Here is an 18441-nt window from a genome sequence, read left to right as displayed (position 1 = left end):
AAAAGACACGATCGAATCAGGGTAGGATTAATAATTACCATAAATTAAGTAATAAAAAATATAGAACTTCAAAAAACTAAAGATGATTACTGAGAAGGATGTATCATCAGGGCCAAAATGGGAAACTAGTATATCCAATTTCCCTTCAAATGAGCCTTCTCCAATTACACTATCATCCCTTGCATGAAAACCTCATATACAAAGTGTCATTGCTTAATACTCTTGCCCAGGCCCTAGAGAGCTATGCAAACCTCCTAGGCATTTGAATATAATCTGTGAACCATTTTGAACAAAATTGCTATCTCAAAATTCCAATCAGACATATTTGAGGAAAATAGGGTGTTGGGAGTTTAATTGCCTTCCAGTCACTATCAGCTCTTAAAAATGACACTAAAACTTTTAGTTTCCTATTGGATGATCCCCTTGTAAAGTTAATACCACCACTTTTTCCACAGAAACTTCATCTGATAATAATAGGCAACCAGAACAACTAACAGCCCTTACCCTAAGGGCTGTGGGGGGTTGACATACCCAAAGACTTACTTTGATTGAATTTTTAGGGGAGACGATGGAGGTGGTGGGCTATTTGTCCTCTAATCACGTTTGAGTCTTAAAAAGGGTGGTAAAGTTTTTAATTTCCAATCGAATGAGCTCCTTCGGAAGGGTCTATGATAACTCTTTTTACACGAAGTGCCTTTGTCAGAGAGAAAAAAAAAAATAAAGAATATGTTAAGCCCACTTCAGTCTTTACTTAGGCTGTGCTATTATGTTCTGCCTGCGCTGCCAATGCGTGCAAACAAACTTTGTTTTGTAGAAATTTGTGTTCGTTTAAAGGTGGATTTGCATATTCCATTCACGTTTCACTCGTTTTAAGTTTTATTTACTAATTTTTATTAGTAACTATATGTTTGTTTGCTATGATTGTTTATTTAATTTCTGTTCGTTTTGGGTTTCATTTATGCCTCAATTGCAAAATATTTTTGTTCGTTTTAAGCTTGATTTGTATATTCAACTTCAGCTTTACTCGTTTTGAGATTTATTTATTCATTTACATTAGTACCTGTTGTTTTTTCTATGATTGTTTATTTAATTTATATTCTTTTTTGGTTTCATTTATTCTTTAGTAGTAACTTCTGGATGTTTGTGTTTCAGTTATTGATTTTAAGCTCCATTAAATAAAAAAAACAAGGTTTTTTTAGCTGAAGGAATGTCGCGACATTTAAGCATAAAACGAACAGAAATTATTCCGTATATAAGAAGGGCCGTCCGCTCCTCAACGCCCCACTGTTTACACTGAAGTTTGACTCTTTTCACAACTTTACGTTTTAAAACATTAAAAACTAAACAATAAAAACTTAAAATAAACCATGATTATTTGAATTATGTTCCATTGCATGCTTAAATGCCGAACATGCAGTCCAGAACTTACAAGTCTTACAAATCCATTAAATAACTTTATTTAATCAACTTAATAGCTTTATTTGGAAATAAAAATTATCTTCTGAATCCTCATATGCTTGCACTTTCATAAATTACGTTCAATGCATAATTACGTCTTACGTCTATGATACATTTTTACGTTTACGATAAATTACGTCTGATTAACATACATATTTAAGTTAAAGTTGAGCATTATAGCGTGAGCACACAGAAAAGCGTAAATGATCACAGACCAAAAATCTAAACGAGTGATTTTTACCTTATTTTACATATGTGTCATCATTTAAGGTTACAATTAAACAAGAGCTAAGAGCTCATATGGCACTTGTGACGAGGCAAGAAGAGTTAAGAGCCAAGAGCTCATATGGTATGAGCTCTAACAAAATTCTAAGAATTAATAGATTGATTTAAAAGAAAATCAGAGGCTTAATGCCGGTCAGGATTTAAAATAAGAGCTCTGAGTCACGAATAATATAAGAGCTCTGAATCTTCTAAATATCAAAATTCATTAAGATCCGATCACCCACTCGTAAGTTATAAATACCTCATCTTTTCTAATTTTTCCTCTCCCTTTAGCCTCCCAGATTGTTGAATATGGTAAAACGACTTTATCAAGTCAATTTGTGCAGCTCCCTGACACACCTACCAATTATCATCGTCCTAGCACGTCCAGAATCACCAAACTCGCCAAATCACTGAAACACTCCCCCCAACTCCCTCAAAGAGAGCGAATCCAGTAGGTTACGTAAATCACGTATCAAGGACATTTGCTTATTCTATCCACCAAGCTTCATCCCGATTCCTCCACTCCAAGTGTTTTAAAAGATTTCCCCCTCCAACTCCCCCTAATGTCAAAAGATCTGGTCCGAATTTGAAGTAAGAGCTCTGAGACATGAATTCCTTCTAAATATCAAATTTCATTAAGATCCGATTACCTATTCGTAAAATAAAAATACCCCAATTTTCAGGTTTTCCAAGAATTCTGGTTTCCCCCTCCAACTCCCCCCAATGTCACAGGATCTGGTTGGAATTTAAAATTAGAGCTTTAAAGCACAAAATCCTTCTAAATATCAAATTTCATTAAGATCTGATTACCCTTTCATAAGTTACAAATACCTCATTTTTCCAAATTAACCCCCCCCCTCCCCCAACTCCACCAAAGAGAGCAGTTCTGGTCTGGTTATGTCAGTTACGTATCTTAGACAGGTTTTATTCTTCCCATCCAGTTTCATCCTGATCTCTCTGCTTTAAATATTTTCTAAGATTTCAGGTCCCCCCAACTGCTCCCCCCCCAATGACGCTGGATCCCGTTGAGATTTGAAATAAGACATCTGAGTTACGAGGTCCTTCTAAACATGAAGTTTCATGAAGATCAAATTACTCCTTCGTTAGTTAAAAATACGTCATTTTTTCCAATTTTTCAGAATTACCCCCCCCCCAATAGAGCGGATCTGTTCCAATTATTTAAATAGCGTATCTAAGACTTCTGCTTATTTTTCCCACCAAGTTTAATCCCAATCCCTCCAATCTAAATGTTTGCCATGATTTTAAGTTTCCTCCTCCCAACTCCCCCCAACGTCACCACAGCCGGTCAGACAAACATCAAATTTCATTAAGATCTGATCAACAGTTCGTAAGTTAAAAATACTTCATTTTTCCTATTTTTTCCGAATTATCAGGCCCCCCACTCCCCCCAGATGATCAAATCGGGAATACGACTATTTCTAATTTAATCTGGTTTGGTCCCTGATACGCCTGCCAAATTTCATCGTCCTAGCTTACCTGGAAGTGGCTAAAGTAGCAAAATCAGGACCGACAGACAGACAGACAGACTGATAGAATTTGTGATTGCTATATGTCACTTGATTAATACCAAGTGCCATAAAAATAAGGTGAGTGCAGAAGCATATGGCTTCTTGAAATGCCAAGCCTTCTGGGAGTCCACACTGGTCCCCTTTTGGCTTCATGACGGTTTTCAATCTGCACAATGATGGGTTGGGTATAAGACTTGCTACCATCTTTGTGATTAAATCGCAGATATCATTTTGTCTAATGAAATCAAAAATAGTTTTATGTACAAATCTTTCAGTGTAAGGTGGTAGGCTTGAGAGCAGCAACACGTTGAAGTCAGGTTGGAGGTATGCCTCCCTGAAGGTTCTCCTAATGTTGCTTACTTCCTTCTGGATGCATTGACATTCAAAAATCAGGTGGTAAAACTTTAGTTAATTGACTTCTTGTTATTTCAGAAAGGGTATAGGTTAGGAAAATGATACTTTCAGGGATGAATCATCGACAAAAGTATGTCCTGGGAAGGTATTTTGAAGTACCCACCTCTACTCCTTCTCCCTCTAGAGTGTCCTGACCTTTGATGACCTTCAAAAATATGTGTGTTATAAAAGTGAAATCTTGCAAAATAGATCTTCTGCTTAACTAGAGTACAACAAAATTGTTTTCAGCTTCATAACTTTGCTCATTTCCATTTTATAAGATTTTAAAGATATGCAAATACATTTCCTAAATTTTGAAAAAAAACATTGATGTGGCTCAAAATTCTACTCAAATATCAGGAATTGGATTTTAAGAACTAAAGGCAGAGAAAAGGCAATTGGTAACTGAGGATTAAGGTAAAATGTTGTTTTATCAATATTTCAATAGGTATAGACCTGTCAAGTAGGCAAATTTCAGGGCCCTCTAGATGGAGAAGGAGTGTAGGTGGGTACTTCAAAATACCTTCCCAGGACATATTTTAGCCTGTAGACCCATCGCTAAAAGTTTCATTTTCCTAACCTAAACTCCTTCTGAGATAGCAAGAAGTCAATTAACTAGAATTTTTCCGATCTATTTTGCAAGGTTTCACTTTTATAACACACGTATTTTTAAAGGTTATCAAAAGTCAGGGCCCTCAAGATGGAGAAGAAGTGGAGGTAGTTGCTTCAAAATACCTTCCCCGGATATACTTTGGTCCGTAGATTCATTTCTGAAAGTTTCATTTTCCTACCCTAAACCCATTCTGAGATAGCAAGAAGTCAATTAACTAGAATTTTACCTTTTTCTTAACCATTTTATTATCTACCTATCCCACCCACCCAGTAAAAGAAAAAACCCACCCACCCACAGAAGAAAAAAGCCAGTTTTAACTAGGCTAATAACTTAGTTTTTAAGTCTATTTTAGTGCAACTTACCCAACAACAAAAAATCAAGCTCAATAACTCACCACACTGGTACACAAAAGTGGTGCCTTCATTTTGGATCCATCTGAAGACATACTCCATGATTAGCTATAACTGAAACTTCTGCCTTCAGCAAAATGTAAAAGTTGTTAAAAATCTACTTTCAGTCAACTTTTACAAATCGAACGCTCGGAATCGCAACTAAAACGTTAAATCTAGTTAACTCGGAATCGCAAATAAAACGTCGGAATGTTGATTTCAGTCAACTTGAAAAGTGAATCAAACGCAACTCAGAAGATTCGAAAATGTGCCTTAACTAAACAGAATTTGTTTACCAAAGAAAAGGGTCTAAAATAAAAATTAAAATGATACTAGAAGAAGCCCTCGAGAATAATCCGTATTAAAGGTAGGATAACTGGTCAGATTTAAATAAAATACCACTCTCATATTCAAAATAATCTTTACCAAAGCTAGGGCTTGGCATCGGGTAGTCTACCAGTTCATCAAAGATCAAATCTACCTAAGGGAGAAGGTATTTCCTACTTTTTGTTCGTAATAATAGTTATAGTCTAGTAGCCCATAAAATGAACACAGCTTAGACTTAAGTTTAACACAGCTTGTAGGCCTATTAACTAAACAGAATTTGTCAAGTAAAAAACAGAATTTTTAGGAAAGACATAGTGTCTGAAATCAAAAGAAAAATATTAAACTACAAAAAGCCATGAAAAAGAATCCCAATCAAAAGTAGGGTAACTGGTCAGTTTCAAATAAAATCCCACTTCCACAATAAAATAATCATTATCAAAGCAAGGGCTTGGAATCCAGTAGCCTACCCATATATAACATACAAGTTCATCAAAGATCAATACCTTTGAAGGCAGAAAGTATTTACTACATTGAGGTCACAGCACTATCTATAGTCTAGTAGCCAATAAGATCAACACAGGATATAGTAACAAAAAGAATAGAATCATTTTAGTCATTATAATTGTGTCCAGGAAACTTGGAGTTAAACAGGAGATAGACACAAATCAAAACTAAGAAAATGAATACATCAAAATTGATGCCTGCTTTATACTCTTTGATAGGCTAATGCAATAATTGTTTCTAGGAAAAATTATGTTTTGAGCTCTTAATGGGGCCCCAAAAAGTAAAACAGTTCATAGTAACAAATAGCTTAGAAACATATTTAGATATCTGATGATGAGGAACTATTGCCATTTGTACTTTATTTATGAATGGGAATTGTTATTTTTCCTTGGTCTAAATAGTAAAATATTATTTTGAATACACATTTTTAGGAATCTTTTAATTGGGCCTGCATTTGAAAGGGTCTTATTTCAAATGCACAATCATCAAAAAAAAACAAACTAACTTTCAAAATATTCTGAATAATTTCAATAAGGGTTTCTTGGTCTGATGTTTGATGTTGTCAGAAGCTTGGACAGGCTTTTATGTTATCATTTCTTTGGTTGGTGGCAATGGCTTTCAACCAGCTTTTACAGTGTCAAACTCAAAGATCATCTTTGGAGATAAATGCAGAAGCATATGAATTAGATGGTCTAAACAATCTTGAGGAAAGCTATGCTTGTTGGGTTGAAAACCAAGACTGCTTGGTGGTCAAGGCAGCTTCTTGTTACTAACAGAGTCAAACTAATTAGTATGCAGTTGCCTCTGGAGTAAAATCTATTTGCAAGGCCACAGCTAATAAAAAAAGGAAGTGTCTGAAATCAACAATAATTCACCAGATTAGACAGTTTAGCAATTATGTTGATTAAAATTGAGCACACAAAGAAATTGGATTTTCAAAGGAATTTTCAGAACAAAAGCAATGAAATATGTAAATTTTATGTATTCATATTTTGTGATGTAAATTTATATTCAATAAATCCTTTTGCATTCAGTTATTTTAGATATTTAATTATTTAGATAAATAACTAAATAATTATTCGTTTCTTTAGATATTTAGTATTTAGAGGGACCTGCAATTAAAACAAAATCAGGACCAGCACCTATTTGAATAGGCCTAGATGTATTCACTTTCATTCTTGCTAAACTATGTTGTGGACAAAAAATTTACTGAGATGGGAATTTGAAAATATGAAAAGACAGGTTCATTAATTTCAAGGCAGTTTTATTGTTGACTTTTAAATCAATCTTTCAGGGGATATTAAGCTTTTTTGGTCAAATGAAACCCCTTCTCTAAATTGGAACAATTAGCTAACAGCCTCTTGATGTAGATAGATCATTAGGAATCAATTCCCATAAAACCAGCAATTTTGGTTTAAGGGAATAGTAAATGTAGTGAGTGGACAAGGAAATTTTTGAGAAAATATGCACAGAAAGTGAAAGTAGAAACACTAAATTCCTAATCTTATCTGTTTTCTTAATGTTTTGGGGACTTTTATGAGAATGTATTCACTCTCGCCTCTCTCCCTCTGATGGTCAAGGATATATATCTAGGCAGGGGTGCAGCTAATAATATGAAGTTTAGAGGGGGATATAAAGAATGTGCTAACAAAAATGTCCACTGTGTCAGCTAATGGGGACATATAAGCTAAATTTCCAAGGATAGGTGAAAGTTACACTATGCTGGTTCTTAGTATTGAATCCAGGAATTTCATCAGATTTTTTTAGGGGGGGGGGTCCCTCCTCTCCTTTAACTGTGCTTCTGGAGGTGGGAATATGCCAAAAACTAAGATAAAAAAATATTTTGCAATATGCAGGATGTGTATATTAATCAGATTATGATTCCTTTTATTCCATTTTGTCCATTCCATTGTTTCCCTTCAATTTTTATCTGCTTTCAAGTCATTTTCATATTGCACTATAATTCATTCCGGCAAAAATAAAATTCAGCAAGTTGAGGCTGCAAAAGCCTATTTGTCAAAGTATCACCTGTTGATATAATTAGATAGAGCCTACTCCCTTCTGGGCGCTTGCCTCACTTTGTTTGCAGATGATACTACTCTTAATTCTTCTTGTTGTTGTATCAAACCTGTAATAGAAAAGGTTAATTGCCTAGTGTAATGGCTCACTTTATACATTCACTAGCCTAGATCAGTAAATGTCAGTAAAACTAATTTTACAATATATAGTAGATTGAGATTACATATTAATCTTGGTGGAAAATTTTTTGGGTAGAGAGACACTGAATTAGATAAATTGCATGTATTATCTTGGTTTTTATGTCAATTGTAATTTATCTTGAAAATGGCACAGTGATTTAGTTGTTGCTAAAGTTTCTAGAGGAGTTGCAGTTATTTGCTATTTGAAAAATTATCTTCCAAATAAAATTTTAATTCTTTTATATCATGCAATAGTTAGTCCTTATATTGGTAAAATTCTAGTTAATTGACTTCTTGCTATCTCAGAAAGGGTTTAGGTTAGGAAAATGAAACTTTCAGGGATGAATCTACAGACTAAAGTATGTCCCGGGAAGGTATTTTGAAGCAACTACATCCACTCCTTCTCCCTCTAGAAGGCCCTGACCTTTGATGACCTTTAAAAATATGGGTTGTTTTGTTTTCAGCTTCAAAACATTGCTCAATTCCATTTGATAAGGTTTTAAAGATATGCAAATACATTTCCTAAATTAAAAAAAACAAAAAACATTGATATGGCTCAAAATTCTACTCAGATAACAGGAATTGCATATTCAGAACTATTGGCAGAGAAAAAGCAACTAGTAACTGAAAATTAAGGTAAATTGTTTTGTCAAATAGGTATTTCAATAGGTATAGACCTGTCATGCAGACAAATTTCAGGGCCCTCTAGAGGGAGAATGAGTGGAGGTGGGTACTTTAAAATACCTTCCTGGGACATATTTTAGCCTGTAGACTCATCCCTGAAAGTTTCATTTTACTAACCTAAACCCTTTCTGAGATAGCAAGAAGTCAATTAACTTTGATTTTACCCTTATGTTTTATGTGGTTGTGTTTTATAGGCTAGTCATTTCTACTTTAATTAGAAACTTATGAGATTAATTGCAGAATATGTGAAAGATCTTAATGATTCAAAGACTTGCTACAGAAAAGCTCAGTATGAATATTGGATTATCAGGGATTATCAGGGATAAGGAGCTCAAGGATTATCAGGCTGCAACTTTTGTATATAAATGTAGGAATCTTTGGATGGCTACTTGTTAAATGATTAAATTCTCAAAATCTCTATTTATTCCTACCTGTGCCATTGTTTTTAAAAAATGGTTGTCACTTTGTTTGTCGGTTAAAAGTAATGAAATGGTAAAAGAGGTGTTTGAACAATTATAGTCGACCTCTATTATTCACGTCAGTACTTATAAAGCTGGCTACAAGTTCGAGTTTTTTTTTATTTTACACAAAAAGTTTAAACATCATACAAGTACTGTAGAGAAAAAGAATGGTACATGCAATGCTTTTAAAAAAATTTTACTATAGTAAGAACAACTATGTACCCTATAAATCTATCAAAATATATTATGACTTTATTTATCTGACCTGTAAAAAAATGACATGATATCTACCAAATAATCGTATGAAAAAACAACCCAAAAATGACAAACCATGTGACTTCATTAATCGAGAACAGTCCAAGCTGAAATGATTGTTTGAGGCCCACATCAGCGTGGAACTGTTTGAAACAGTTCTTTGTTGCTAGTTTGTTTTTAAGACTCCTGTACATCTCAAAATCTTTGTGGTGTTAAAATTTTTAAAATAACTGAAGAAGTTCTTCTCTGTGATACCAAGTTCAATTCACAAGGAAACATATCCTAAATCGAATTATCCTGTTTCTCTGATCAGGAAGATGATGAAAAAATTAAAGGAAAACCCCCTAAAAATTCCCTAAAAGTCCATGGGAGAGGAAAAATCCCTAGAAAATCCCCCAATCCCTAAAAAAACTCTTTCCCCTAAAAGACTTAAAAAATCCCCATTTTAGGGGGGAATCCCCAGAGTGGAAACAATGAACTACATTAATATGAGTGTTTCCACTTGGCCTACTTGGAAAATCGGTATGGCGTGCCTAAAATTCGGTAGAAAATCAGTAGATGCCGTCACGCTATCGATAAAAAATTGGTAAAGAATTTTTAAACATGCCCAAACCCTCTAAGTGCCTGTTAAGTTCGCAAAACTGCTCAGTTTTCTGCTGAAGTCCCTGATCAATTCAGAATTAGACCATTCTACAACGGTTTATCGACTTACGATTGATCATACGACAATTGAAAGCAATATTTTCTTAAAAACTGCAAAAGAGTATTGGGGCGTTGTTTGATCTCGTTGTAATAATGACAAATGTAGCGTTTGCAGTGGTTAGTGTAAATCCCTAGTATACTAATATGGTTCACTCTTGGGCTAGCAGTGATTCTAAAATGTTGCAAACGCGGCATTTGCAGTAGTTGCTGTAAATCTGCAACGCCTGTAAATCCGAATGCATACGTAAGAAAAGAAAGATTTTCATGTATAAATTAAATTGGCATTTGAGTTTATGCCTACGTGGGAGCAAAATATGTTTAGACAAGAATGAAGCGCCTGACACGCGCGTAAACACAGCTACCTAGTTAGACACGCATGAAAACAGGGCTTAAAAAAATGCACTTTCAATAAGCTCAGTTATTATTGATGGAATCCCAATCTACTTAATCAGGTACTGATCATCATAGTAAACCAAATTGGATTTGAAACAACAAATACTGGATTCAAATGATTAAAGCAAATGATACGCAACTGTAAACAAAGGAATAAAGCCTAGGATCACATTGGTAAAATACATTTATTGAATTCTAATCTACTCAATTAGGTACTTTTTATCACAATAAATCAATACAACACATTTTGGTTTTCAAAAGACAATTCAGGAACAGCAGCAGTTTCAAATATCCACTGCAACTCTGAACAGAAAATTTTGATCTTCTATCTTAGGTATACATCGCTAACATTTTGAGACCTTAGCCTAGGATCGTATCTATGTATACATTGATGGAATTCTAATCTACATAATTATGTACTTTTCAGCACAATAAATCAATAAAGCACACTTTGGTGTTCAAACAACAATTCAGGAACAGTGGGAGTTTCAAATATCTAATGCAACACAAAACAGAAACTTTTGCTATTATAGACTAATTTTCATCACTCATATAAACTCTTCAACTGCCGCAGATGCTCTTACTTCCTTTAGCCGTTTCTCTATTTCATGATCAACTATCAGCGATGAAGAATGCATATTCAACTTCTTTTTCTCGCATTCGGTCCGCAAGATGGCAGATAAGGTCAGCGTCGACAATTTATTTTAAAGTGCTGTAAAGATGTTCGTCAACAACATTCGAGAAAGGCAGTGAAAAGAAAATTAAACAACGTACCTTAGATTTGCAAACCTTGGTCGGCCACTAGGGGTAACAATGGACAAAACAAATCTTTAGTATTCTACTGGTGACTAATACAGATCCTTCGGAACATCAACAAAGCTTTGTTCACGCTATTTCAAATCTATGGCAGCTCTAAGACAAGTAGGAGGGAAATACTTAACTAGAAGTGGTGCAAGACTAGAAAGATGTAGCTTAGCAGCATTTGAAGGCTCTGTAAGACAGGATATCTCATTCAAACCATCATCAAATACGAACCTGGTTTTGGTCTGTGCAACTGCTTCCTTGTGAAATTCTCTTGCTGTGAGGTATGCCTTCATCACTGCATTATGGTCAACCTTAGGGTCGCGCTCTACTAGCTCTGAAATAGTGAGCTGGGCATTCAGTCCAAAATAAATATTTTGGATAACTACATAGTAATTGTCATCATTTACATCAACATCTATTCGATTCCTCAAACCATTTACATATTTTACCTCAAGAAAGTTCTTGGAGAGAGTTACCAAAAGTCTTTTTGTTTCGAATTTCAATGGTTGGAAGGGGGGGGGGGGCTGTGATAGGAAAAGAGCATTGAAGTCAGTCAACATGCCCAAAACATAGTCCATGAACATCAACATTATTCTCATAAAGGGGTTTATAAGCAACCAAAAGCTAAATCGTTTCCATGGGTAAGATCATCAAACACAGCCTCAGTAAAATATAATGTCAGAGCACCCCACAGCTCAAGGATTCTTCTGGTGCAGCTATATATAGATAACCATCTAGTTTGTCCAGCGCAATCTTGACTTCTTTATAAGAAAGCTTCCCCTCACAAACAGGACAAAATGGAATTTCATTAATTTCTCTCTTAGTAAGCCAGTCTTTGAAAGGTTCTTCTGTTTCCCACTCTTTCAAATATTTCGGAGAATATTTGATTAGTCTCTTGCTTATTTTCATTTGAGTTGATTTACCACATTATCTTTTCTTTATTGATTTCCCTTCAGCTGAACCTGAAAAATCACCACCATCTTCTGGTGATGGCATCATTTTACAGTAGGTCTATTTTATTTGCAGCTGTTTTGAAAACAGGAGAACCGGCACTGCACTAATGGTGTTTTATTTAATTTTGTTTTATCACTTGGTGCAGTCTCTAAAATGAGGCGATCCTTATCCAGAAAGGCAAACAGGTGGCAAGTTGGGACTTTGTTCTAAGCCATGTAACTTACTTTAAACATTTAATAATTAATAAATAATTAATATAATTAGTTACTTAATTAACTAATCCCTTTTCATTTGATTTGAGATGGTTAAAAAAGAAAAAAAATTCCATAAACTCCCTCATTTTTAACTGAAATGAGAAAAGACAATGTTGGTTCTTCTGTTTCCCATTCATTATGTTTTTTTTTAAAGAGCAAAAGCTGCATAATGGAATTAAGAAACCAGGTTTAAGTTATCGCTCAAGGATTTCGTTAAATTGCGCTTTTCGCAGTCACACCTATTATGTCCAATTAAAAAGAAAAAAATCGGCAAAAAATCGCCAAAAATCAGTATTTCGATAGGCTTGATATTTAATCAGTAGATAAGTCCAACAATCGATAGACCTACCGATAAGTCGGTAGAAGTGGAAACACTTATTCATATTTATCTATAGACGCAGCTAATTTTCATGATCCTTCTTAATAAATTTGGATCCGTGAAGTCATATTCATGTACATACAGTGAAGCCATATTCCGCTACAATATGTGCAAAGCAAGAATTCCAACACATTGATAAAAAAAAATTCTGAAAAAGAACCTTCACAGAGAAATGTGAAGGTCATATTAAACTTCACATCAGTAGAAATAAAAAGCTATTGTAATAGCTAAACAATCAAATCGAATAAAAAGCTAACATCAAAACAATCAAAATTATCTATTAAAAAAACGATCAAAATTAACTATTCAAAAATAAATGAAACCAAAAACAAACAAAAATTAAATGAATTCATTTGGGGGATTGTAGCAAGATTTGTCGTAAGGTTCAAACTCACCATCCCGAACTGAGAGACTACCCAGTCAGTTTTTACGTGGGAAGGGAAGAGGTTCACTTTTAAAAGCTGTATATAAATTGAGAAAACAGTTGTTAAAATCTTCTGTTTTGTAAAATTTTTCTCTATTGAAGATGAAAACAATATTTTTTATCTGAATATTCACGGTTAATCAGTGAAACTTACTGTCATTTTTACATTTTCAAGAGTAACACAGGAATATGAGAGGGAACCAGTGGAAATTTCCGGTGCTAAATCGATGCCAAGTCAAAGATAGGCTTCTCTATTTGAGGTTTCTTCGACTGGAAAAAATGTGACGTCATGAAATTTGATTTCTGACTTAGTGTCGAATAATCAGTAAGCTGTTAATATCTCCATAGGAAGCACAAACCAAGGGGAAACCTTGTGCCAATGGTAATATTGCTCAAATGCCTTTGACTTTTGAAAAACCCCACTCCCCTGTCTCTGACTTTTGTGCAATCCCTATTAATATGTCTCTGACTTATGAAAATCTCATTTATGTGTCTCTGAACTTTGAAGCAAATTCTATTTATGTGTTTTTGATTCTTCAAAAACCTAATTCATCTGTCTGTGACCCATACAAAATCCCCGTTCATGTGTGTTTGACTTTTGAAAACATTTAATTGGCACGTTTTTCGTTACGAAAAAATGATTTTTATGTTTCCCAGACTGTAGTGAAACCTCCTGACAATTACATTTTTCATGTTTCTGACTTTTGAAAAGAGCCTAGAATTTACAAAATCTGCATCTTTGCCATTGTCGTTTCATAAAAATAGATTCAAATTTACATCTTATTACCTTTAAGTCGTATTCTTTGATGATAAACCCTTTACTTTCTAAAGAAATAAACATCTGCCTGTATATTCAGACTAAAATGGATCAATAATATTGTTTTCCAGTTTGATAGCTGCCATGTATAGCTACAGTTAAGAATTTCGTCATCTATGAGCGGCGTTTGATAGATACCAGCAAAAGAGAAATAGCCACTAAGTCTTCTTCCTGAATCGTTGTCAAAACCTCTTTCCTATCAAAGAAAAGACTATGGCACTCGTTGGATCCATAAAGAGCTTAGGGAACAAAATGAGTTATCAATAAAAGTAAAATGGCTGAGACAATGGCTGAGTAGCTCCCAAGTAAGATAATGTTGGTCATTGGATCCACACCGAGTTTTAAAGGGTTTTGGAAGAAAAATGGGTTAGTATAAAAAAATAATTGAAAAATGTTCATTGGATTTCAAAAAGCGGTTTACGGGTTAGCATGTCCAATAGCCGGAAAAAAGTGGCCATATCGTTTCTTGACTTTGAAAAACTAGTTTAGGGACTAGGAACTCCAATAATAGCCTTGGTTGCTTGTGTTTCCTACGAGTTTTGAGAGAGTACTAAGATGATTTTTACAAGTAGGGGTTCCTGACTATGGGCCCGTGTCTTGAATAACGCCTTAAAAAATCTTGAACAAAAATCCTGAGAAACAGCTGAAAAAAAGACTTAAAATAACCGGTTTGAATGGTTAGCGACTCCTTATGCCTCATAGTATACCCCCAACTAGGCACTAGTATGTATTAAGCCTATACTACTTTTATGGGTGTTAAATCAATCCTAAGGGCGTTGTTATTTAATCTTTAGACTATTTTGAATAAGGTAGCTTTTTCAATATTTCCAGTTTTTCCAATAAATTGATACTAGCACAAAATTAATGCTCCCATTACATGCACCCTATGGGTTATAACGTTTAACCCTTGCCCTGAAGCAGTGTGGGGTTTTGTCAACCCTGGACGCATTGTTATATGATCTATAGACTGCTGTGAAAAAATGGCTATCTCAAAATGTTTATGGGATTGATTTAGGGAAAAGAGAGCTAGTGCATCCAGACTAACCTCTGTCACCAACAACAAGTTCTTCAAATTCTCTTTATTCAGCCAAATTCCCTTTCTCAATAATTAGGTAAAAAATATAGTATTTCATCCAAAAGTAAGGAGCAACATTAAAACTCAAAACGAACATAAATTATTCCTTATATGAAAGGGTTGCCCCCTCCTCAACACCTTGCTATTTCCCTTCAGTTTTTATAATTTTAAAAACAGATTCCTTTTCAAGTTAAACAACCTTTGTGTTTGAAAATCTGTTCTTCAAAATTTGGGGCAAATAGCCAATCTTTAATGTAAAGAGAAAAATATTGAGGAGAGGTTAAACCTTTCAATTAAGGACTAGCATCTACTTGGATTGAGGTTTCATGTTACTCCTTACTTTCAGATAAAAGAAAACGCTATTTTATTTCATGAGGAAGGGGGTGGGGTCATGATCTCTACAGGTATAATTTTGAATTTTCGACTATGCTTAAAAAATGGCTTATTCAAAGTTTTGATCAGACAATTTATGGGGAAAAGGGGCGTAGGATGGGATTAGTTGCCCTCAATTTTTTCGGTCTCATAAAAAGAACAATAGAACTTTTGATACCCGTTCAAATGAGCCCGCTTTTGATGTTCTAGGACCGTTGGTTCAATATGATCACAGCTTAAAAAAAACGCGCGTCTCTGAGTTTCCTCTGGCCGAAAAAATACGAAATTCCACTTTTCCGCTGATAGGAGCTTTAATCCTTTGCAGAAGGCTTCTCTAATATTTTTTTTTCTAAAATGTTTCTAAAATTTTTGCTAAGATTTCTTAACAATTAGTGGGTGTTTTGCTCCTTTTTCGAGAATCAGCAAATTTTTAGGCTCGTATACTTCTATGCGTAACATTAAGCTTAACGAATCTTACATTTTTTGAAAGAGCATACAAAATTAATTAACTTGATATATTTACTGGTATCAAAATTTCCTCTTTTTACAGTTTTGGTTACTATAGAGCCATGTCGCTCCTTACTTATGGTTCATTGCCACCAACCTTTAGACATGTACTATATGTAAACCATGTATGAATTGCATAAGGTACAGTCCTTGCCCTGAGGGCTGTGGAGGGTAGACACTCCCTAAAAATAATGTCTGAATCTTTTGACTGATATTGAACAAAATAGCTATCTCAAAATGTTGATTGGATTTATTTGGGGAAATTATTGACATTGGGAGGGGGACTGGTTGTAGTCCAATCATTTTTGACAGTATTTAACAGAATTAGCATCTTTTAATAAGGCAACTCTTTAATAGGAAGTGACTTAGGTCAGAAAAAAATACATTGGGCCAATCTCGCTCTTTACTTAGGCACCGCAATTATGCTGCCTGTTGTCACTCAACTTGCTAAGAAAAGGTGAAAAAATATTTATATATTTAGGAGTATTGTATTCAAAGGAGGTATCTTTTAGTTTCATCAAGAACTTAAAGGTTGTTGGAATACTTTTGATAGGCTTCCAAAAATAGTACTTTCATTTCGCTGTCATTGCATATGCATTTTAATATATAGCCTAAAATATGTAGCCTAAATGTCAAAATTCAAGGTTGACGGTTAGCATTCGCATTGGTGAATACGTATTTATTTTGATCAGATTATTGTCTACTGTTGTATTTTCATTGCGTTTATTGCTTTCAACTTTTAATTGTCCTACAAATTTTCATTGTTTTATGCATCTTAAAATTAACTTGTATGTCAATTTTAGGGAGATGGTTGCGAATTTTAGGATTATTGAAGATAATGAAGAAGTTGAAAATATACCCCCGGCTCCAGAAAGACCCCCTCAAAGAGTTCCAGAAAACTATCAATCGGACTGGTACTACGAATTGACCGAGAATACGGACTATGCGCTCCGGCCTGGTGAGTTTTAATTTAGGTTATATATATGTTGAATATGTTCTGGAACTTCAATGTCTTGAGATAGGGGAAGTAAATTTAAACATAAATTTTTGGGATCTTCTTATTAGCGTACCTTATAACTTCCAGATTCGAAAGAAATAATGAGGGAAGAAGAAAACGAAGCTCTGTATATAGTTTGCCGAAAAATTTATATCGATTGACTCTATGAGAATTTTCAGTTTTAGCTTAGACAAGTTAATAATTTGTTGACAGGAGGTTGAAGTTTCCTCAGTAGGTTTTTCTTATACCTTTAATATGATGATATAATTTTTGTCACTTATTTTAGTCACTTATCTTTCTGGGGGATATTGCTTCCTTTTTCTCAAAAATTAGGCAAGCTTACTCAGTTCTGTATTTTCCAACGGGTGCCTTTAACCTTCGATTGATTAATATAGTTGCAACCAGTACAAAAATTCAATTCTCTTGATGCAAAAGATAAGGAGAGGTGCTAAACCTTTTCTTCGTAGTGCCATGTCTGCAACGTCTTTTACTCTGTATTTTTCTCTCCCTTTCTCTGTTTCTCTATTTTCATTCTCACTCCCCTCTCACAGCTATTGCTTCTTTGTATTTACATTTCTGCCTTTCACCTCTCTCTTTGTCTCTCTGTTCATCTCAATGTCTCCGCGTCCCTCTCTATCAGTATCTTTTTTTACTCTGTTTCTGATGCAACATAATCCATTTTCGTAAGTATAAAATCAGTTATTGCTGAATATGTTAAAACTTTTGTAAATTGACTGAAACTAAAATTGTTTCAGGGGACCTGCTGCAATTTGGACGGCGAAAATGTGGGATTAAATATTGTCACTGGGCCATTTACACCAGTCAGTTCAAGCACAAAACCAACAATGGTGATATTATTGTTCTGAACCATGCCGTATCCCACTTGCATGGGAAAAAGAATGAGCCGAAACATTATTGTCCGGAGGGAGGTTGCTGTATATTTTCAGAATATAGACCCGCCTCTCTGTCCGTGAGTATTTCTTTTTTGTTTTTATGGTAGCATAAAATATGTGAAAAACACTGCTCAACCAAGTAAAATGATGATTCAAAAAGTGGGCTATACGAAATGGGCTGGCATTCCCCCCCCCCATGGGAATTCCCACAATTTGCTCATACAAATTACCATTAAATCTTCTATAACTATTATATAAAAACCAATCTAAAACCAAGTCAAAAACCATATCTAAGCTGTAACATCTTGAGCCAACTGTAGTCTTAAAGCAATTTGTCCATATAGCTTTTTTATTATAAGTATTTGTTTTTAAGAACCTCTTACTAGATAAGAAGAAAGTTTTCTTAATAACCGTTATAAAATTTTTTAACACTAAATTAGGTGATTGATTAGTATACATTGTCGCAAAGTCGAAAGACTCAATTTCTTTTTAGCTGAAACCATTGTTAAGGAGTCTATCACCTGCAGTGGATTATTAGCACTCCAGTACGGATTAAAATCCGAAAATTTTTTAATACCAAAACAAAAGGCTTTAAGTTTATTTATAATTTCCTTAATATTGAAGATAGCTCAGTAACAGCAATGTGGGTTGAACATCTAGCTGCTCTGGCAATAAACCATGTTTTAGGGGAATTCTTATGAAATTTTTCAGTCCAATATAGGAAAGGAAACTTTTTATCATTGTCATTAATTTTAATATTAAATTTTTTAAAATTGTTTCTTCAGTTTTTTC

General features: G+C 34.4%; 2 protein-coding genes across 7 annotated transcripts in view; one reads left to right on the top strand and one right to left on the bottom strand.

Annotated features, from left to right (window-relative positions):
• The window catches only part of LOC136033262 (dopamine beta-hydroxylase-like), a 157743-nt gene extending 152958 nt beyond the window's left edge, over positions 1 to 4785 (bottom strand). The window contains exon 1 of one of the 3 annotated variants that reach the window (XM_065714015.1): positions 4655 to 4785. In XM_065714015.1, coding sequence (XP_065570087.1) covers positions 4655 to 4705 — 51 coding nt within the window. In that variant the 5' untranslated portion in view covers positions 4706 to 4785. Of the gene's footprint in view, positions 1 to 4486; positions 4523 to 4622 lie in introns of those variants that run through there. The other 2 variants (XM_065714014.1, XM_065714016.1) reach the window with 2 other exon arrangements.
• Positions 4786 to 4859: 74 nt separating this feature from the next.
• LOC136033261 (uncharacterized) overlaps positions 4860 to 18441 on the top strand; it is a 43487-nt gene continuing 29905 nt past the window's right edge. For 2 of the 4 annotated variants that reach the window (XM_065714013.1, XM_065714012.1), the window contains exons 1-3: positions 4860 to 5016; positions 16563 to 16717; positions 17512 to 17726. In XM_065714013.1, the coding sequence (XP_065570085.1) occupies positions 17626 to 17726 (101 nt within the window). In that variant the 5' untranslated portion in view covers positions 4860 to 5016; positions 16563 to 16717; positions 17512 to 17625. The remainder of the gene's footprint in view (positions 5017 to 16562; positions 16718 to 17511; positions 17727 to 18441) is intronic. The other 2 variants (XM_065714011.1, XM_065714010.1) reach the window with 2 other exon arrangements.

Source organism: Artemia franciscana, chromosome 11, assembly GCF_032884065.1.
Source record: "Artemia franciscana chromosome 11, ASM3288406v1, whole genome shotgun sequence".
NCBI classification, from domain to species: Eukaryota; Metazoa; Arthropoda; class Branchiopoda; order Anostraca; family Artemiidae; genus Artemia; species Artemia franciscana.
This window is presented reverse-complemented; position numbering and strand designations above follow the sequence as displayed.